General features: G+C 39.1%; 1 protein-coding gene across 1 annotated transcript in view; it reads right to left on the bottom strand.

Moving 5' to 3' along the window:
• Nucleotides 1–540: 540 nt before the first annotated feature.
• si:ch211-266k8.4 (carabin) overlaps nucleotides 541–23,910 on the bottom strand; it is an 81,735-nt gene continuing 58,365 nt past the window's right edge. Inside the window, exons 15-16 of the mRNA XM_036567934.1 lie at nucleotides 15,962–16,180; nucleotides 541–631 (exon numbers count right to left, since the gene is read on the bottom strand). Of these exons, the coding sequence (XP_036423827.1) occupies nucleotides 541–631; nucleotides 15,962–16,180 (310 nt within the window). The remainder of the gene's footprint in view (nucleotides 632–15,961; nucleotides 16,181–23,910) is intronic.

Here is a 23,910-nt window from a genome sequence, read left to right on the forward strand (position 1 = left end):
ACGCCATACATGGAAACAATATATACATATGTATGTTTTGAGTCAAAACTTTTTCTCAAGGATTAGACAATGTATTTAAATTTATTGTATTTACTGTAATAACACTTCGCAGGGGATGTCTGGTTCCTATCAGCACCACTGTAAACAATTCTGACTTGGCAAGTTTCTCTAGTATGGTGCATTCATCAAACCACTGTGAATGACTTTGTTTACATCTAAAAGATTTAATTATGTAGAAATTTGAAATAAATATGGAAATATTAGATAAATTGCCTATATTTAAGATGCTTTCACTTGCCTGATTCCCTTCTAATCCAACTATGCAGCTACAAGCCTTTCCTGAATTGAATCAGGACTGGGAATCACTAAGATAACCCAGTTCACTAAGATAATACTGTGAGCAGTGGTCAGAACTTAATGTAGTGGTCAGCACTTGAGTGGTGTAAGTAAGGATTGGTAGGTGTAGGTGTAGCTGGCCTTGTTCAGGCTGGAGTTGCTCTGTGAGGACTGAAGCTGTGGGTTAGGCCTCCTCCACCTCTGTCAGATCAGCTGGGACTCCCGCACCTCACTGCCTGAATAGGGACTGAGGACACTCCTCTCAGCCAAAGGTGGGCGGCCTGGAGACAGGTTCCTTAAGGAAAACAGAGAAAGTGAAAGTAAATAAGAAAACTCTGTTTGGTCAGCAGCTGAAGGAAATCAGCTGATTTTCATTCAAAATGACTCTTTGACCAGTCTATAAATTGACCAGTCTCAAAAGTAGCAAAATACACAAGCTTAATTTCTGACATCTACCCTCTATATGTATATTACCGGTATATCTATATGCTGTATCTCCTGTGACAAGTGATGAGGCAGATTTTCAATAATTTGCAATATCAGGGTCATGAAGGACTTTGGTCAGCTTGAACAGCCTGACCTGCCCACCTCCTGATTCAGCACACCAAGGGATATCTCAGCTGACTGATCTGAAAATAAAACCCTGATGGCACAATGTACACTTAGGCTGTATTTCTGCATTTTTGACACTTGCACTTCCATTTGCCTGAGGCTATTTGTGAAAAACAGTGCAAAATAAAGAAAGAGAAGCCAAACTTATAAGTTTATGCTTTTAAAATATCCAACAAAAAAGACCCTCAAAACAAGCCCCTGCATTAAAACTGCATGTTTTATTGATCATCTATGTGGAAAAAAGTTAACACGTCCACTACGGGGAGCATATGGCATTTTTTCTGCAAATTTAAGCGCACAGTTTCTATTTATTATGGAGTTAAACGTAAATTATAAAAGTGACAGGTCACACTTTATGTTTTACTTTTTTCCAATATGTTAAATTGAGGAAACAAACAGTAATTATGCATTAAAACGTGCAGAAGTGTGTTCTTTGTAGACGATGTGTTGACTTATTTTTGCTTAAGAAACAAAAAAAACGTCATTTGACTGGGCGCCCAAACTTTTGCATATGACTATGCTACAAGCAGGAATTCACATGTATAACATGTAATTTTCTTTATGTTCTCCAATAAAAAACAGCAAGCACACACTATTGTTGGCCAGCATGACGTGTTTGAAACAATAACAAGGACTAAAAGCAAGAGTTGCTCTCAGAGGCTTCAGTTACCTCAGGCAACAAGAAAGCTCTCCTTTCCTCTCTCACTTCCTCACCCCTCCTCTAACCCCCCCAAACAAACACACAATCCCTCCCACCCCTTTTCAGAATAATCACAGACTCCCGGAATAGGAAATGGGCCCAGAGCTCTAAATATTATGTCCAGAGCACTGCAGGGCATGTGGTTATTCAAGCAGACAAAGGACCAAGAGAAACATACTCATGCATGTAAGAAATACCTTTCAGTGGTCAGTTCACAGCAAACAGCAGTATAATGTGTCAACTTCACTGACATTACAGCTTTGTGTAAAGCTGAGGCCATTTGTTCATGTAAAGTGTATACTGGTCCAAGATGTTCTGGGGTCATCTAAGGAGAACTGGTGGGGACAGGACAGGTTCAGTAGCTCAAAGATCAATGTCTTTTTAAACTGAATTTACCATCTATATATGGTTAAATTAAAGGATTTTTTTTGGAGAAAAATCAATTTCCACAATTTCCACTTACACCAGATGTAGTCCAAGACAAGTTTGGTGTCCAAATTTTGCTCTTTTAGCACTGGAGTTACAAAAGCTACAGAAGTACACCAGAACACCAGAAGTCAATAGTCACCCAAACCTGTTCTGTAAATACATCCCTTCTCCTTTAGTCTAAAACTGCATTTAGCCAGACTGTGAGGTTTTTTAGTTTCTTACAGCTCACAGAAAGTCATACTGTGTCCTAAACCACATCTGCATGCCTGTGTAACCTTACTTAAGACTTGGATGTGCTTTCAGTGGCTTGAGAGAGGTTTTGGGGATGTATTTAAAGAAAAGGTTTGGGTGACTACTGACTTCTTGTGTTTGTTAGCAAAGTGAGTCTCATGGCTCAAGCGCTAAGCTAAAGAGGCAAATTTCAACTAATACAAACTGATCAGCTACCTCTGGGGTGAGTGAAAAATTATGTCCGTTTGATTTTTTGCCGGTTCATTTAAGAGCTTTTAAGGAAATACTATTTTTTATGATGGTCTGAAGGAATAGCAAAAAATCTAATTTACACAATCTTCCACTTTCTCCAAATGTAGTCAATCAGCCAAGACATGATTGGTTTCTGAAGTTTGCTGCTTTAGTTTTTCGCTGGAGCAATAAAGACAAAATTCAGGCTTTAAGATGGCTGCTACAACTGTTTTTAGCTGTGCAACATATTTTTGTCCATTTTTATAGATTACAATATGTTATAGGTACTATTCACGCTGGGTACTAACATCTGATCTGATCACAAGTGATCACCAGTAAGATGTATACAGGACATAGAATATTTCTGTGTTTGAAATGTGTTCTGGGGTTAGAAGAAAGAATGGAAAAAAATAAAAAAATATGAAATAACTAAATATGAACATGTATATTAACAAGACAAACAAATAAGCAATAACAAATAACAGGACAACAATAATTTGTGCAAAACGAACAATGTAATGGTAATTGTATTCAAGTCCAAGCACAGCGTTTGGATGGACAGACAGAACTTTATTGATCCCGAAGGGAAACTGCAGTGTTTCAGTAGCAAGACATATAATTGCACATAAACTTACATATACTATGCAGAAAATAAAAAAATAGAAATAAAAACAGACATAAGTTAAGCAGAAATAAAAAAATAGACAAGAAATAGACAAGTTAAAGTATAAGAGTGTAGAAATAAAAGTATCTCTATTTGCATATTTACACGGCATATAAGACAGATTTGTTGTATTTACATGAGAGCAGGCACTAAGTGGCACAAAGTTCTCTAAAAGCACATATTTATGTTAAATACATGTTTTCTGCTGTTTTTCCTCTGAAGCTGAAAAATACGTAACTTAATGGCAGTTAAATAAATGAAGAGTGGACTCTGACATCTTCACACCACTGTACACTAAAGTAAAACTAAAGAAGCAGACTTCAGACACCAAACACGTCTTGGCTGACTGACTACATTTGATGAATAAAATCAACACTGTGCTTGAGGTAATGGCAACCCAAGATGTTAAGGACTACAAGAGAAAGAACATGATAAACTCAGATGGCCCATTTTCTACCATTCAAAAACAGCACTCACTAACAAGCAAAATGACAGTGGATAAAGCATGAACAGAAGATCGATGTTATTCTGACTGCACAATAATTATTTACATCTGTAAACATTATTTGTTTACATTATTTAAAACAAATGTTCCTCAAAAGGCTTTTAGGGTTGGTCAGGCTAAAGAGCATCAAAATTCCACGTGTGGATCTGCGTACAGGGGGGATTTACTTCCACACGGCTGCATGCAGACAGTGGCGGCTAAATACTGCCTGCAGTTCTGTACTGACTAACGCTCTCAGAATAAACGTCGACAGAATGTGCCTTTAGCAAGCATAGGGGCTCCCTCAGAGACACGGCTTTCTCCAGACTGCCATAAACGCAGGCTCTGTATGTGTGTCTAACAGCTGCTCCCCGCTGCACTCTCACTCAGGGCTGCTGTAATTGTGTGCAGGGAGATTAGCCTGAAGAGTTTAGGCATGGCGGATTTGGGCCGTATGTCTGCGCTGTGGGGAGCTCCGCTGCAGCCTGCTGGACAATTGATGTCCAGTAAAGCTGGAGCCGGGAGAAGAAAGCAGCTCCGGACAGGCCGAGGGAGCCGGAGGCTCGGCATACAGGCCCGGACTGAGGGCTAATCCTGACTGACAGAAGCCTGGCCTAGCACTCTGAGGGTGCAAATAAACATGAGGGGGATTATTGAGCAGAGTTGATAGAAATGAGATCAGAGGAAGGTTAATGTTGTTTGACAGAAGGCAAATCTGCCACTGTGGCCAGCATGAAGTAGGGAAAATAGAAATGACATTATATTCCACCTCCTAGCCAAATTCACTTCACTCACTTTTCTCACACATTGCCCCCCTTTCACACGCTCTCCAGCTCGTCTGGCGCTGTCTAGTACCTTTCTCTCGCACCATCTGTCGGCAGTCTGGTTAAAGACTACTGTAACATGCTGTTCTTGGATGAACCTACACTTCGAGCCATTAAAACAGGCCATGTCAGTTCAATGGCAGATAGAAAACTAAGGACACAGAGTTTTAGCCCATGTCTCTCTTAAGAGCGGAAGAAGCGACACCAAACTTAAAGCATAAATAAATAAATAAATAACAGAATGACAATAACTTTGTGTAAAAAAAAAAACAGTCTTCATTTACAAGACTATGTAAGATATGTTCATTATAACACATTAACAACGCTTATTTACAGGCTTAATTTGTGTCTTCTTTGAGCACCACTGACATATTTTTCCCACGTGAAACTATATACTGTCACGTAAATATATATAAAACGCAAGGACTGAGCTGTCGCCTGCCTCTGTTTTAAGGTGCCATCTTTATTAGTACTGTAAAAAAAAAAAAATTAAGTTTAGATCGGTTTCTGAGCCTTTTTGCTCTCTGGTAGGTCACACCACAGCCTACCATTTGTTTTTTATACACTCTGACAGGAGAATGACAGTGTTTTATGACTGACAGAAGAAACCATAATCGCTGGAAAAAACGCTTTGAAAATAAAGGTACTTAGCTTTAATGCCTGCAAAGCATTTCTCTGTAAATATTCACATTAAGGTATCTGAGCTATGACTTTTGCCTCCTCCTCCTTGCGAGGCTTCGTGTTAAAATATCTTTTGTGGGGATGAGTTTGAATTTTGTCATTTAGTCATCAAAGTTAAAAAAAAAAACTTGAACAGCAAATTAGAACTGTTGATAGGTTAGTTAGCTTCTCTCTACCATTATACATTCCCTAAGAACCATGAGATGTCTAAACTCTACATTCAACCTGTGGGCAGTATAGAGATGGCATGTTTTGGTCAGAGGTTCTAATCTTTTTAGGCCAAGAAAGCAAACCCAGAAAGACCAGTGTAGCTGTCTAAGCGCCACACACTGGACAAAATGCCATGCACTGCAGACACAAAGCGCAGCTATAGCAAATAGGAAGTGTTGCAGAAAAGCACTCATAGACATCAAGCTTAAGCTCATTTTACACCGTACCCATATAATTATCTTACAATATTATGCAAACTTAAATTCAGTAGTTGACACCACCAAGTATCCTTCTGTCTGTCCCTTCTACAGCATCCATTTAGGCGGAGGTGCCCCGTCCTGGTCCCGGAGATCTACCACACTGCAGAATTCAGCTCCATCTCAAATCTAACACATCTGATCAAGGCAATGAAGGCCTTTAAAAGAATCTGAATACTGGAAGCAGGTGTGTTGGATCTGAATTTTCCAGGTTGGTACATCTCCAGGGCAAGGACCGGGGCACTCCTGCATTTAGGGCTCTTTAAAACTATTTTGAGACAACACTACAAAATGGTTGTTGTGAGTGTTCCCTCCCTTCATTAACAGCATAACAATGCCTCAATAACACTGACAACGGTTGTTACAAGCCATTAATATTAAATGTTTAAACTGACCTTAAGACAATTGTGTTCATTGAACATTCATGTAGTTACAATAAGGGCAAATGAAACAAGACTTCTGTACAGCTAACTGTACACCTGAGAAGCCATCCATTAGACAAAGCCACCAATTAGTGTCTTTCCACTAGGACAGAGATATACATAATTCAAACCTAATTACATAAGAGCAGAAGAAGACTGGAAGGTTGACTTGAAGAAGAAACAGGAGAAACATTTATTCACAAGACAAAATTGCATAATAAAATAAAGCCAGGTGCTTTTAAGACTATAGTTCTTTGTGCTGTCTCCCTTCTCTGAAAAGGCTTTTATTCCAGGTGCTGATCTGCACACTGTTAAGCATCTCAATGATCTCGAACTGACAGCAGTAGCAGCACATAAGCCAGCTGGGGCAGTTTAAGTGCTGCATGCTGCTCTAGATGGTTCCTCACGGAGACATGATGGGGTGCAGCTGCACATTTCTTTAAGGAAACGAAGGTCAGTGGAGTGATTGTGTGATAGAAATACCTCTCCTCACGTGGGTTTGTTCCCCTCGTGTGAGTGGTGAAAACGTCCCAGGAACAGGACAGAAGTCTATGAGACCACCAATCTTTATTCAGTATCCACCAACTCACCAAAAGCACAATGGAGCATATTTACCATGTTTCTCAGTACACCCAAACTGGACATTCCAACTGTGACTGTGGAGTCCGTCGGGGCCCAACAAAACATCAGGTTTCGGGCTGGGTTCAAGTTGACTTTTCAAATACAACATTGGGCTCGGATTTGTTTATGAACAAGTGGTTTTTAATTAGTAGATTTGTTTTTATTTAAAATCATATGCCTATGTAATTTTGCACACAATAACAAATTTTCTGTTCAATTTTTGTTCAACAAAGCCAACTTATCTAACTTATCACCATAAACAAAAATAAAAAAGATCTCTTAAAACTACAAATATGGAAACAATAGCACCTGCTAATTTAGTAGTACCATCCTGGCCCAGTCAGGTGTCAAACTCACAGGTACAGGTCTGGTTCAGGCTTCAAAGTCATACACACGCAAACATCTACTAGCTTATGGTCAGACTGCAGGTAATAGTGGCCCATATGCGGGTTTACTGCTCAAGTCTGATTTTACTGTTTGTTGTCCACATCATCTTTTTAAGGTGGCCTATCTCTGACATCAAAAACTGACATGCATGTGCAAATGACCACTGATCCAACTGATCCTACAAACAAGCTGTCCTCTACATTTCCTTAAGATTTAAAAGACTCCTTTCATGTGATATTAAAAAGTGACATTAAAACAGCTACTTTAAACATGTAGACAAACAGACACTAAACCAGACCAGGTTTAACAAAGTTCAAAAAAAGAGAGCACAGAAAAGAGTCAAAAATAGTGAATTTCTGTGCTTGTTTTAATTGTGGAAGCTGATAGACTGTGCTACAAATGCCGGTTCTAGCATCTTGTAATCAACAGCCATCTTGATCTTTTTTCACACACAACCGTTTCAAGGGGAAAAAACAAAAATCTAAAGCGATGATCTTGCAGATGAAAGTTATCCATGATCCTGTAGACGAAAACTGAGGGTCAGAGGTGTCAAAAGAGAACGCACTCTCAGAACACACTCCTTATCAGGCATTGTCTCAGACGTACTACAGCTGAAGACCATGGAGGGCCGATGTCGTCAGCGAAGAACATGAAAGCGCACCTCTAGTTGGGGCAAGAACAATACAACTGGACCAGGACCAGGATCTTTTTGCATTGCGCAGAGAAAAGGATTAGAATCCAGCACATGCATCTTGAGTGCATGGAAGCAACCTGTTTGGCGTCAACAGTACAGGCTGATGAAAGTGCAGTGCAACGTGATGGTGTGGGAAGCCTGATTATTGGAGCCTCTGATTAGAGCCCCTCATGCACACTGAAAAAAGCATACCTGAACATCACTGAACATCATCTCTTCATGGCTGCAGTTCACTTACACCGTAACACATTGAGTATGTTGGTATCTTCACTAAATGGTCCCAGGAATAAGATGTTGGCTTGCACAGTCTCCAGATCTCTACATGAGTGAGCATCAATAGGAAGAGGTGTGAAGTGCTGTTCACAGCAAGACTGCACAGCTTCCCAATTTGCAGAAACTGTGCAACTGTTATTCCACATTCCTGTATACAGCATCCGTGCCCAGACAAATGCATGCTGTTCTGATGGCCTAATGAAATACAGCACACTACTAGATAGGAGCACCTAGAGTGTGGTCATGATACCATAACTGTGGTAGTTGATACAAATGTTGATAAACTTTTACAATTCTCAGTACTGGTTCGATTACTGGTACGAGTAATCATCAATCAAAGGCCAGTGCACATTAACCAAACAATCTGAAATAATTACCAATATAATGATGTTGGCTATTGTCTTTACAATGTTCAAATCACATCACGTCACATGCAGTATAATGAAGGTCAGCATTCGCAAACAAAAGTAAAGGCGTTATGTGTTTCTATTTCTAACGAACCTCCACTAAACAGACTAAACTTATTTAAACTTTGGGAGGAACAAAGGGATGCATCTTGCAGTGTGACATAAGCTCAGATGAAAATGCTTTACAGCAGAAACAGTCAAATGCACACACTGCAATGCAATTTACTAATAACAGCGTGATGTTTAGACCATTAGACACTTCAGCATTTTTTTTTCATACAACAGAATGTCATTACACCTAATAGATGTATTCATCTGGAATTCATCTTTAAAAGAAAACTCCACCCTGTGTCAAAATTCATATGTGGAAATTGAAGGATTGGGCCTCTGTTCAGTGACAATGTGATTTTGGGTCAATTGTAGTCAAGAAGAGGTCTCAGAAAACCTGCTGGTTAATTGTATTTAAGAGCCAGGGCAAACTGGGGCGTACGAACACAAATCAGTCCAAAAACATTTTTGCTCTGTTTGCATTTTTTTAAGATTAACTGCGCTGGCGGTGCTGTGGTTGCCATGCTGTTAGACAGGGTTAGACAGGGTTGTGGTACCAACTGGGAACTCTGTACCACCACTGCTAAAGAAAGAAACCAAACGGTCAAATCAACTTGCCACCAAAATACTAATACTTCTAACATTTCTTCCTAATAAACTGGCAACTTCATCTACATCCCTAAAACAGCTGACGCTCACTTATATTGTAAGTGAGGTAAAAAGGTGAAGTGTTTGGTCTTACTGCTCTATGACCTTTCATACGCATTATTAAAAGTAAATATTAAACCAGAGACCATGAAAATTCTCTCCTTCCTTCAAGTTCCGATTACGGTCCAAAGCATTCTGAAAACTTCACACTGAATTAGGTTTCAAAGCATCTGAGGTGAAACCATATCCCTGAAGGTTTATCCCAGCTGGGGCGGTAAAACCCACAGACCTCAAACAGCAGGGTAATGTTGGGAAATTACGAGCAGCGTCATGAATAAGTAAAAATGACTCCAGTACGGAGCTGTGGGAGAACAGATCCGCCACCTTTCCCTGCAGCTAAGGGCCTGACTGCTTCTTTTCTAAATGCTTGTGGCACATTTATTTTTCAGCCTTGCTGTGGTAAGTTAGCTCTAGATGGGGGAGGATGACCGGCATGCTGTAGCTTCACTTTCCCTCAGCTCCCCTATGCTCTTACATCAGGAATCCGCCTGAATGAGCAACAAAAGCTACCCCTCTCCAGCTTGAGGGCCACTGAGGGTCCAGGCATGCAGGTGGTTACTACAAAGCAGCTCATGTTCTACACATCCCATCTTTTCTAGGGTTGCCAGATATGCTGTAATCTTCTCTGTTCTTTAAGGAGGTTCACAGACACATCAAATGCTGAAAGAAGATCGGGTGACTCTGCTGTGCTGCCCACAGCAAACTCTCCACATGGCAAGCAGGGATAAAGCTTTTTCCCAGGCCTCTCCCTAGATCAGGTGCTTCCTGTAGCCAGCGCTTCTGATTAATGTTAGCGAGCTCTACAGAGACAGCAAGAAAGGCTGGTGAAGAGACTTAAGACCACTTGCGTAAAACAGTATAACTGTAGGGACAGGGCCCATATCCTACATTCTTCTATTTTACAAGATCCTGTTATAAATTTTACATGACCTTTTCCAAACTTTTATATATATATATATATATATATATATATATATATATATATAGATGCTTTTTATTGTCCCTCATTCAAAAAGCAGTCTAGGCCAAAACACTATCACTTCAGTGAGGATGGGCAGGGCTAGACTGCTGTATGCTAAATAATTGGATATATATAAATGTGTTGATTTTTGTTACTTGATAAAAACAAGGAATTCAAAACAGGCTGTTTTAGCAATTTAGTTTCCACAAATTGGCTGTATTTACTAAGTGAACAGTACATTTTGAAGTTTTAACAAAGTTCACATACTAAAGCAAACTCTTTTAAATGAGGAACATTTTTTTTACATAATATTACCCTTTAAGGTATTTCTCTTAATTGAAATGCTTAAGGGATAATTTTAGATTTTTAAAAAAAATAACTGCAATAAATTGTGCCACTGTCAAAACCTGAAATGCTGAAATTTAATTTACATTTAATTTCTTTTTTTTCAATTTCCACTTCCACATTTGTATTTTCAAAAGCTGCTGAATCGGGTAGTAAGCGTTTATTTGCTATTGAAAAACAAAACTTTAATATTACAATAACATGAATGATTGTAATGCAATAAGAAGTGATTTTATGTATGTCAGTGTGTTCATTTAACCATTTCTAAACCTCTCATCAAGGCAGCACTACTTAAATTGTAGTCATCACCCAACACCTGGTTTGGTAAATCAATACATTAAATTAAAAGGTGCTGGTGGTAAATTTGGACAAATCTATGTGATGGTTTGAAGTATCAAAGTTGGAAACCAAACCTGTGTTTTTCTAACCAGCTCAAAAGGTATCAACTATAAAAACAAACAAACAAAAAAAAACTCATTGCATTAAAATTTCTGGCAAGAGCAAACTGACCGTCCAGATAAATGGTTTTAAACAGTTTGCTTAAATGCCTTAATCATTTGCACAGGTCTGTGCATTTATACTCGCTGATTTAACAGTAAAGGAAATTGCAACATTCATGCCATCAAAGTAAGTGCTGAGAAGTTCACTTGCTTGAACTCCTAAAACCAAAAGCCACAGGATCAAGTGGAATGGGCAAGTAAAACCACAAAGACGCAGAGAAACTTTTTTTTAAGCAAATGAAGTCAATGATTAGTCATTCTGCAGGAGGAAGCTTTCTAAACTCTTTAACTCTCTAAACTCTCAGCACAGACCATTTACTCTTTCAGGGCCACAAACTGTTCACCAATTTAATATGAATTACTTCCATTTGAGCTATTCTGAAAAAAGAAAGTGCTCAGTGCTTCTTCCAGCACAGCAGTCATCAAACAGCCTAAGTGTGTGATTTTAAAGCAGGTACTTGTGATGTCCCCACCCCACACACCTTCTTATGAATCACACCATTTCCAATGGGAACTGACAACAGCAGAAAAACATATCTTTAATTTCACTTTCCCCCTTTGTTGCAGTGCTCACCTTCAAGCAGTAATTATCTGACATTACACACCTTCATTTTACCATGAAAAAGGGTAAAGATACAATCACTATTTGGTCCACAACAAAGTTACAGTGTTAAATTTGTTTTACATAAGAAATCTGATCATAACCTGTCGTAGCACATATTACTGTCACACAGAGTGAGGCATATGCTGAAACACGTTCACAGTTTCTCTAAAGTAATATTTAAAGACGTACAGAGGAAGTTGTGTAATGTAATGTGTGGGAACTGACCGGTGAACTGTGTAATTTCCACAAATTCCCACAAATTCCCACAAAGAGCCTGGACTGAAAAGTCATAGCCTGGATTTTTATGTTAGTGTTATGCCACAGGACACACTCAATAACAATAACATGTTGCATGGCTATGCTGTTAGCAGGTTTTGCTGTTCCATCAGGTGTACTGAAACAGGCCTGCTGTTTACTGAGGGACCTGTAGATTCAGCCGATTACAGAAGACCATTCCCTCCACAGTTATTACTGCCAGACTATAAAAACTACACACACTGCAGATTCACACTGGTTTAAATCACTTGAAAATAATTAGTCAAACTGTGAAAAACATAGGCGCTGAAGATTCATACCAGATTAAAGTCACATTAAAATTAGTCCACAATCATTAATATCAGAGTGTAAAAACTACACATATTGCAGATTCATACTGGATTAAAATCAATACACAATTATTACCGTCAGACTGTAAAAACTACATTACCACACTATAGATACATACTGCATTGAGTAGAAACACATAAAGGGGGAATTCTACAGATTTTTCAAAATTTCTGCAAAATTCAACAGGTGAAATGCAAACAAAGCCATTCTGAGAGTTTTTATATGAAATGGTACTTTGTGGAAAAACTTATTTATTCAGATTTCTTTGCAGTGGTGTCTACAACAGTTACTTTCTTTACTAAAATGACCAGTGAACCTACACATCTGAGAATTTATAGGTAACATTAATAATGGTAAAACTGTGAATCTGAAAAAGGTTTCCTTTGGGGACTATTTTGCCCTACAATGTCATGTATGTACCTCGCTGCCGTGAATGGATTTTTTAAAATAATATCTCAGACATTAGGTGATGTATTCTTCACCATTTCATGTGATAACTTTCTGTGAGGGAGCTTTTAGAGGCACTCTAGAGAACTCTACAGACATCCGGTTCCTATCACCGCCATTGTAAACCTCTAGAATGGAATGCAATTAACATCAAACCACATCTTAACCATTTAAAAAGCAGTGAAAACCTCTTTACATTCATTATCTTCCAAGCTAAAACTAATGTGGGTCCTACAGAGCTTCAGTCAATAAGATCGAGTTGCTGCTTCTCTACATTAAAAACACAGCGACCACACACATTTTGTAGTTGTTTAATAAGAATGTTGGAATATCAAGTTGGACCACTTACATATCAAACCAGCAATTATGAAGTACTTGGCATGCAGACTGAGTTCATTGGAAATCTTCCTCTAAACCCAGCTATTACCACAGAAGTGGACTGAAGGAATACAGGAACATTCTCAGGAGGTAAGCCAGGATGTCCAGAACAAGCTATTAAGAATAACCTTAAAGAGGATGCCTCTTCAGAGAGCGCTAAGAGTCCAGGGCAAAAAAATTTTCACGCTTGCCCTTGACATCTGTATAATAGCTAGGAAAAAAAACGGCAGAAAGTGAGCAGGCCAGGTGCTGCTTGTTTTCCAGGCTGGTGGTGAGTCATCTGCTCCCATGGCAGGGCCAGAGCTGCCTCTTTCCACGAGGGTGGGGGTGCTGTGATTGAAATGTCAGAGAGCAGCCCTCGCAGGGCCACGGAGGATACGGCTGCTTTAAAAAAGGACCTTTTTTATGATGCTGCTGACATAACTACACAGAGAGCAGGGCTTCTGTCATCTTTCCTCCACACCTACGAGTTTTTCCGGTTAGCCATGTGTGTATGTATATGCACTACAGACGGAATATAAAAGGGCACCATTTGGGCTTTTCCTTTGAAGACAGGATAAAGGGACTGAAGCATACAGGGGAAGAAGGAGGAAATACATTACAATGGAAATGACAGGAGCACTTCAGTAGGAAAAAACGAAAGTAAAAACTGAACTCCATCATGAGAAATAATCGACTCTCATCCTCTCACCCCCGCCCCACGCATATACATACATACATACATATATGCACAAGGCAAGGTCCATGAAGGCATGGCTGGGTGAGTTTGGTATGGAAGAACTTGACTGGCCTGCACAGAGCACTGACCTCAACCCCATTAAACACCTTTGCGATGAGCTACTTACCTGGTTAACAGCTAGAATTAAAGAGAAATAAAAAGTACTGAGCTCTGCTAAACCCTGAGTAGACGGAAAAACCAATGTATTGAGCCAGTTATTAATCTTCATGTTACTAAACTCTTTTGTGGGATGACTGAACTGAACAGTTTCCTCAATAGTGGACATGTTAAAGACTGATGAGCTTAACATATCTGCTGTACTGGACTGTGTTTCATGGCAAGTAACAAACGTCATTATCTGACATCACTTTTGACTCATTTTATAGCCATATTTGCAAGATTTTGCTGTTGGGATACGGTGAATTGTTTGCTTAGTTCATGAGACAGCAGTGGGATTATGGGAGCAGCAGCGGATTGAAGCAGTCGATGAGTGCCAAAATAATGTTTTAAATGTTTTAGCTTCATTTAAATGACAGGCAAATTTCTCATGAAATATATTAACAGAGGAATTACATAAAGGACACTGCCAACCAGCAACAGCGAGGGATTTTATGCACTGTAACGGAATAAGTTACTGAATACATGTATTCAGCCATAACTACTTTTTTAACCAGCAGCCCACAATTTGTGGGCAAAGATGTAGGTAACTTCTAGCCTTCATAACTTCAGAATGGTTTAAGCTACAGGCATGATACACATATCAGACCACCAGACGCTCCTAACTAGCTAGAGTGACATCGAGCAGTGGCGTCAACATCAGTAAGTAATTCAGCTTGGAAAATCACCCATAATCCTGATATTATTGCTCTGTTCTGTGGCCTTCATATTCCAACAAAGGGTTAAAACAGAGACATGATTCACACGTCAGATCACTCAGCAGACTCACAATCCAGAGTGATTTCATCCACCTGTGACCATTCATCGGGCAGCAACCCAGCTCCAAAATCACCCAAAACCCACTTGCTACTGTTATATTACATCACTGCTTTTAGCCTTCATAATGTGAACAAAGGGTTAAAAATAGCGACATGATTCACACACCAGAACATTCAGAAGAACCTGCCACTCAGAGGAACCTGCCATCACTAGCCAGAGCTCTAATATCCCACAACCCAGAAATACAGCACAAACACACAGCCGGATCACTGTAAAACCTGCTATTAGTTCTCTGCTTTAGCCTTCACATTGCAACAAAAGGGTTCATGCATTCTGCCAAAACTAAAGACACTAAAGTTTTGCCAAACTGCTCCTTTAAATAGGCCTCAACTATTTTGTAAAATCAAAGACATGAGTAAGTTCAAGCAGAGGGAATTTTCAACAGCCTCATTTTAGCCTGAAGCGGGAACACGGCCCGATTCTTTCATTTTCTACTGCTTACAGACTTTGACCCTAAACTTTTTCTTATTGTTTGGGCCATGCACTGTTTGGGACCAGCAGAGGCATCAATTTACCATTCCTTTATTTAAACAGGAGGACATTATCTCTGTCTTTGATGTCTGAACACCATCTGCACCCCAGCAAGTCCAGAGTCACATCAGCCGTGCTGAAGCCCTGACACTTTCAACAAAAATCTAAGCCTGACAAACCTCAAGGAGATCAAAGTGGGCTTTGACCAAACAAAATGAAATCAGGACATTCTCCTGCCTGTCATTACAGTATTATGTTGCAGTGGTCTTGTGTGGGATAGGAAATGTTGTCCTTTGCTCTGGCTCCACGATAGAGACCTTAACGCGATTCATCACGGTGAGTGGGTGGAGTAAGTCTCTAATTAAAACATTATTATGACAACATAGTTTTCATCAAGCCAAGACTACAGTCCTCTCGATTTAACTGAATCACAAACCCAACAGTGAAGCACTGAGGAAATATTTAAAACCTTCTACAAAGCGCAACAAGTGTAGCCCATTTATAACAGGCAGATGAAAGAGACCACCCTCCATGCTTTAGCCTTCAGTAATGACCAACTAAAGCCTTCATGACCCACTTCAGCATGCCTGGAGCTTCAACAATAAAGCATACATCACTGCAGGCTGAAAGGGACTTTACTGTAAACCCTGGCAAATAAAGCTTCCGCAAGCTATTACCTCAGTTAATTCCTTAAGCCCCTCCACTTCTCTTCTTACCTCTGTGGGGATTCCCGAGGCTCCACACAGGCCTGGTTTGGGTCCCGGGACGAAGATGGGGCAGGCACTGGGGCTTGCGCTGCGTCGGAGGGTTTCTGGGACTGGGCGCTGCCGCTCCGGAGCAGGAGGGACCTACCCCGACTGGACTGGGCACCGCTGCGTCTGCGGGCCACTCTGCCCACCGGCCCTGACCTCAGCCTCCTCAAAGGCACTTGGGAGCTGTGGAGGAGAACCGTAATGTACAGTTAATTTTGCATGTCAAATGTAAAGTTCAATGGCAAAGTTTACAATCAAGACAATATCGCTGTCAGGATTTTTAAGAACGCAATATAATATCTATGTAAATAATATAATTCAGCTCTTCTACAGTAACAAACACGATATCAACTATCAGTTTGAAATAGCCGTTAAATTGAAACACCTGTGCGATACTGATAAATTCTTTAAATAATCATCCGACAATACCGATATGATTCTGCCATCATTCCATAAAAATTATTGTTCACATTTAGATCGCCTTCCATCTCAAACTCTTATGTTTGTAATTTGTGCTTTTTTGCAGATTCTCACTGGTAAAGATGATATCATCAACTCCTTCAAGGCACCTTTTATTCACTTGTCTTAAAATATGGTCCATACATCTATGAAATAGTGTAATTTTGAGCACATTTGTATAACCCTGCATAAACAACACCCCTGGTTTTGTTGAGTAAAAATAAGTTAACACATCCTCTACAGAGGACAATGTAATTTCTCTGCAAACTCTAGTGCACAATTTCCATTTATTTGTTGAGTTCAATATACTGGGGAAAAAAATAAAATATAAATTGTGCCATAACTTTAGCACAGGCCACATTTTGTGTCTCCAAAAGAATAAACAGTAACAGTGCATTAAAATGTGCACAAGCATGGAGGAAGTGGAACTTATTTTCACTTCATTAAAACACTAAACAAAACATGTCATTTGACCAGGGGTGCTAAAACTTTTGCATACAACTGTATTATACACTTCAAAGAAGGTCACTGCCATGGAATGTACTAGAACAGAACTGAAAAGCAGCATTTAAATTCCACACACACCATTAATTCCACACAAACCATATTAGCCCTTATTGTTGTCAAACAGAGTCAGATTCCTCTCAGCTCCACTCATAAGTTTAGATTCAACTACACAGAGGATGAAAATACCGGACTACTAAACGCTCACAGGTGCTCACACGGGAGATGAAAATAGCACAGAAACACACGCAGAGGATTAACACTGATGAAGTGTCAAAAGTCAGAGAGGCCTGATTTATCTGCCCATCAGTGAGCTGTGGGGAGGAAGCACCTGCAGACCTGATGAGATGAGAGATACGACCGCACACGCAGCTCTCTGCTCCAGGGAGCATCGTGTTTCCATAGAATTTAACAACAGCATGTAGCGAACTGAGGATCAGCGTACAAAACCTGTCATGCAACATACTCAACAGATGAAAATAAAACAAATAAACAGTCGCTATCAGTGACACAGAAACCAGTTAGCCATTGATGCTCGCTCCACTGAACTTTCAGCTTGCCTTTCAACTACTTTGGAAATTTGGCTACAAACAGACATTTTCCGACAAACCAAAGGTGTGAAAGCATGCGGTCAAACCTCTGGAGAATGTTCATCTAGCATAAGCATTTTCCATCAAATACAATATGATGAAGTACACAACTGTTTTTGATAGGGATGCACTGATATGAGAACTGTGGGCTGATGTTGGTAACTTTTTTGATATTTTTATGTACATTTATACAACAGTTAGTTCCAGCCATGCAAGCTGATTGCTTGCGAAGTGTTCTAACCATGTTGTTATTTCGCCATAACAGCACGTTTTTTTTTCACAAACACCGTATCACTCCACTGAGACGCCATTGCTAAGCAATGACTTTGACAGCTGTAGGAGACGCTCAAGCCATTTGAACGTTTTTACTACTTACTTTGCCACAAACAGAAAATGGACACTTTTAAGATCACATTTGACCGACAGCCAATTTGGTCAGACTCTGAAGATGAGACTACACTAAATTTCCAAACTGTCATCACCGCTGAGCAGCTTTTCAGTCGGCAGCTGTGACAGAAGAAAACCTAAACAACCTGGAATCAGCCAGAAATGAACTGAATACCATTCGCCAAAAACAAAATGGGCTGTAAGATGCTTTACAGACTGGCTGGAACAAAACAACATTAATATTGATCTGGCAAAACTTGACAAAACTGAGCTAAACTTGATATTGCGGCAGTTTTATGGCTCAGTCCGATTTGGTTATGAATGGTATTGGTAATGGTATCTGTCACAGCTGCCGACTGAAAAGCTGCTCAGTGGTGATGACAGTTCCGGAATTCAGTGCAAGGAGCTGGAGAACTGCTGGCTGTGCAGCAAGTGGGCGGAGTTCATTACTCTGTAGCAACAAGCTGCTTGTTAAGGAACTATAATTTGGTGGAAGGAACTGCGAACATTACAACAAAATAAATGCCGTGTTCACTGCCCAGTTTATTAATTTCTTACTTTATTTATTTAACTGTTGTTTAAAAGCAATAGAACACTCGAGGTTGTGTGTTATTCACGATGACACACTCCCTCTCGTGTTCTATTGCTTAAGCCGATGCTTAGCTATTTATATACATTCTGAATTCATAAAATGGAAAAAGCTGGGACTAGATCTAGCTGGATTGGCAACACTGAGAAAAATATAATTTACTTCCATAGGGTTACAAACACAGTAAAATAAACAAAATGCAGATATATTTTAGCGCAGCAGCTCAGCACCAGAACGTAAACATTCATCTTTCCCAGAGTACATCAAATATAAGTTTAAAATATCAGTCAAATCTAAACGTCTGTCAAGTTAGATTTTTTAAGCAATTATCTACTGATATTAATATGATTCTGCCATCACTGCGCACCCTTCTAACAGTAAAACTTCCTGCATTAAACTGGTAAAATGCTACATGGCAAAACAGCATTCGGCTCACTGATCTGTGACATTGTTGGTGTGTCTGACCCCTGACCTTTGTGTTTTTCCTAAGGTCTGACTGTTCTAGCACTTTGCAGCATCACCGCAGTCACACACTGATGCTGCAGACTTTAATAAGTTTGTAAAAATGTGATAAAGAGCTTTACAGTTAAGAGAGATGGGGAGGATTTAACACACAGTAAACTGGGGTAACAGAAATAAGCTACCCAGGTGATATAACTACTGTGCACAGCTGACAGGAGGAGTTTAAAGCCTTTTTTGTAAAACAGTGGCATGTTTATGTAATAAAACGCAATTTTGAGATAAGAAGGTGAAATTTCACATCTGGATTTCCGCTCGGTTATTAATGGAAGTTAAATTTTCTGACCGATACAGTGTAAATTGACAGTTTCTCTAATCTAGTTTAATATGATGTGTAACATGTATGCTAGTTTCAATTATACATGCTAAAAAAATCTAGGAACTCCATCACTGATGAGAATGGGGTGGGCTGTAACACACAAAATAATGTATGGAGACATGAACCCACTCAAGTAAGATAAACTTTAACTGTCCACAACAATGTGACTCTAACAATGGATGGTTCCAGTCCTAAAATCTGAGCCGTGTTTGGGTCCTTTATAAAATACTCAATATACACACTTCTATGACCACCTAACAACAATTGAACACTGTACTACTGCACCAAGTTATAAACACTCCCTGTGCTGCTAATGGAATAATATTTGACTGTAATGCTGCTCGCATGGGCCACACAGCAAGTGCACTAATGAAGTTAGAACCCAGTTGTGTTTAAACTGAAACTAGAACTAGGCAAATCTGATAGTTAACAGGCTAAACAACTTTTCTATTAATAACACAGGCTTTAAATTAAAGTACATAACTCAGCCTAAAAATACAAGGTGTAAGACTACTATGGCTTGTGATTCCCTAAACAGTGTGTTACGCAAGAATTTCTATGTAAATAGTGCACTGTGTTTTCAGCATGGCCATTCGAAACTCAGCCCCACTGTGTGAAGAGGGATGTATAACACCGCTAGCTTTGTGCTAAATAAGACTGGAAATCTCATAGAGGCGCTAACAGAAATTAGCACTGCCATCGCTGTGATAATTTGGTGATCAAATGTACGTATAATGCGAAGGTTTTTTCATTAAACAGTGCTACATTATGATGTGTTTATTACATGACTAAGTTAATAAAACAACTGCAACATGCAGTGATGGACAACTGCACATTCTCGTTCTGTTTCAGGAGTCTACATTTGGCAACAATCCAACACTCTAAAGAAACTACATTTCTTGTTGGAATCATTATGTATGTCGATTATTATTAATAAGAAATTATTTGTTAAGAAATTGTGTATTTAAATCATATTTTATGTTGTCCACCGTTATATAACAGCAATAGGCAATATGAGGCCATGCATTACAGTGATTTTACCACAGCTAAAGGGGTTTTAGGGTTTAATAACACCCTTACTCGAGGTGAAATCACTGTAACGTGCATAGCTATCCGTGGCTTAATGATTCATCATCCCACATTAACTGCAGCTTCCTCCTCTCTTAAACTAACAAACACACAGATATAGCGTTACATGTTTAAAATGTTTCATTATAGTCTAATAGGTTCAACATCAGTGTTTTCCTGTTTGTTCAATTTAAGAAAATTTAAGAAAAATAAAGGGAACATTTTAAAAATGTCATTTGCAAATGTTCCTCATTAAAGTCTTTTATACTCCATAAAACTCTGAAATGTCTAGCGCAAATAACACAAACAAGTTAATGAGGCTGAGACAAAACAACCCTCCCCAACAACCCTGATAATAATAATAATAATAATAATAAATGATAATAAGTATTATTATTATTATTATCATTAATGAAATTGGATTGATTATTTGTCAGTGATCATGCTGACAGTCTATATTTTAAATTCTCCTACTGCTCTGTTACAATAAGAAATAGAGTCTAATAGACACATACATTAACATGCATTCCAATATTTTTAATGAAAGGCCTCTTTTTAATAGCCTTCTTGTTTATGTTTTAGTGGGTAAAAGATTTTTGATCTGGATACCAAAACAAATACCTGAAATATGATACCCACTCCTGAACCATACTTGCTTTGTAACCTACTAATACAAAAAATACTGAATCAAAAGTCATACATCGCAACAGACTGCAGTGTAATCAATAGGGCACAGAATTTATGACTGAGACATGAATAACTGTAATTTAGACAGCCAGTTAGCAGTCCAGATTTTGGAAGATGCATGCTTATTGGCTCACTGATACTTCAGGTACTGAAATTTTGCACTGAACATTTTTTTGAAACTTTGTAGTATTAAATTCAGCTGATACCATAAAAGTACTGAATTTGATACCCAGTCCTAATTTTTCCAATATTTGGAAATTTTCCAATATCCAAGTATTTTAGAATCTTTAAAAGTGTATGAATGGTTTCTTATTGTACAGTCCATTTTTATTTTTGGGCCTTTTTAAAAAAAACTGATTACTCAATCACCAAAAGTAACTAGTAGTTAAATTGATTACTAATATAGTCGGATAGTGATCCCTCTAATTCTGAGAAACACCCAAATCCCTCCAGAGAAAAACAATACACACCAACTTTCCTCAACAGTAGCTGTGTTTCAGTCTTAATGCCACTTGATCCCTGCTGAAAACTTTTGTTAGCACCAAACAGACCCTCATCAGTGTTTGCTCAGTGGGTAATGGGTAAAATCTGCAGACCCTCAGGCAGCTCAGGACTGACCCTCAGCGATGAAAACCTAAACACGCTGCTCTTGCACTCAGCCAAGTCATTTCCTCATCTTGTCTAATGAGGATAATCCACATGCTGACCGCCGGTGACCCCAGGCCTGCTGGGATGATTTCAGCCACTTGGCACTAATATGGGACTGGTGGAGAATGACAGGTATGCGGCCAGTTCCCTTTACTGATTCCTGCTACCTCAGAGAGGTGAATAGAAGCAATCTGATCCCAATCCAACAAGTATTCACTGAGCATTTTAATGACCGTCATTCAAGGCATCGTTCCTTACAAAGAAGTTACCTGGAAACAGCAAAACTAACAGGAATGATTTTAAAGACAAAAAAGTCTTTTTCATAGTTACCAGAGCAGAACTGCAGAGCAAATAACAAAGGTGCTTTTACACCCTTGAATTCGATGAAATTTCTACTGAAAACTGGATTTGAAATTTGTTCCTATTTGTTCCTATTTGTTTCTTATTTTACTATTTTTTATTTGTTTAGTAATTAATTCATTAACTTTAACAAGTGATTCAATACAAAGCAATTCAGCAAATGTGGACTTTTAAACCAAAACCAAAAAAACAGTACTTTTAAACCAATTTGTTAAAATTAACTATAATTTTATATAATCCTTTCAGCAGTTTTATGAACTAGAAGCAGTTGTTCATTTTTACATTTTATAAGTAATTTTTCTAAAAAACAACCAAAAAAAACCAACGACATGTTTGCTTGATGTCTCCTTATACATCCGCATGTTTGGCCTGTCACAATCATCAAATTTTAGTTTGCCATATAAATAATTGTGATTAAGAATTTAATAGGTTGGTTTTGTTTGGCGGCTGCAACTAATAAAGCACAAGGCCAAAGAAGCTAAATGAGCTGAACAGCTAAAGCATATGGCCAAAAGTATATGGACACCTGAGCATCACACCTATATGAGTTTGTTGGACACCCCATCCCAAAACCATGGGCATTAATATGGAGTTGCCCTCCTCCATTCTTCTGTCAGTGTTTGTCTATGAAGACTGCATGGCTGGATTTAATACACCTGTTAGCAGTGAGTGTGGCTGAAATATCTGACCTCAATAATTAGGAGGGGTGTCCACATACACTTGGCCAAATAGTGTATCTTGCATTCTAGCTGTTGGTACTAATAAAAGGCACATCTCGAGTTCAGAAAAACAAACTCATTACTCACCATTGCCCTTTGAAGGTGTTAATAAGCATCAAATAAACAAAAATAACTCATCACTGCCCTCTAAAGGTGCACCAGTTAACATAATGCTGAATAATATGTGCCCTTGTGGTAATTATTCATGATAGCTACATTTGATTGGCCCCAGTCACTGAAAGAGCAGTTTTATCCCACTTCACCTGTTGTTCACCCAAAGTGTGACAGTTTCCAAATCCACGCTATGCTATACATGTAACGTTTACTTCGTTAGACCTCTTCAATATTCTTTAATGGCAAGAACACACTCAAAATGCCCTGCTCTGATTGCTGTGAAACTATGCCATGCTTTCGTTCAGCCTCTTTTCAGTTGTATACTTGCTTCAAATGTTATTTTCATGTAATACAGCATATTGCAGGGTACAGACGTAAAACCATATCAACGCATGAGAACACTGACACCACCCAACACAGCTACAAAAAAACACTTAGGAGGCACATCATTAACCTGTGGGTGATCCTATTTCTAAAGGTGTGTTCTGTTATGAAACATCTTGAGTGCTGCGTGAAAAACGCTTAAAACAGGTGACGTTTGCTCTTCGCAAACTCGATTTTCCAGCACAAAGCCACTGTTCAGCATTGCGGACGGGTATTCCGCTTCGAGATCTGAAGCAAGTTCCCAGAGTCTGACTCGCATGTGTGGCTGCTGCAGGCACTTCGAATTCCATAAATCATAATGACTCACACTGAATGAACATCAAAAACAAACTTGATTAATGGCCAACAGATGTAAAGTGCACTACAGCCCAATTAGTGTGAAGGAGTTTGTTCTGTTGTGATGCTTGCGGCAATGTACAGATATTAATGATTATGACGCTGCTGCACAGGTGCTGCAGTCATTACCAAAAATATCTTCATTAACAGAAGTGTCCCTTTAAAATGTACAAAGGGGTATTAGTAATTTGTTCTAACGTTCTTGTTCATCTCTGCTGCTCTCTCTCTCT

The sequence above is a fragment of the Colossoma macropomum genome, unplaced genomic scaffold (assembly GCF_904425465.1).
Source record: "Colossoma macropomum unplaced genomic scaffold, Colossoma_macropomum, whole genome shotgun sequence".
NCBI classification, from domain to species: domain Eukaryota; kingdom Metazoa; phylum Chordata; class Actinopteri; order Characiformes; family Serrasalmidae; genus Colossoma; species Colossoma macropomum.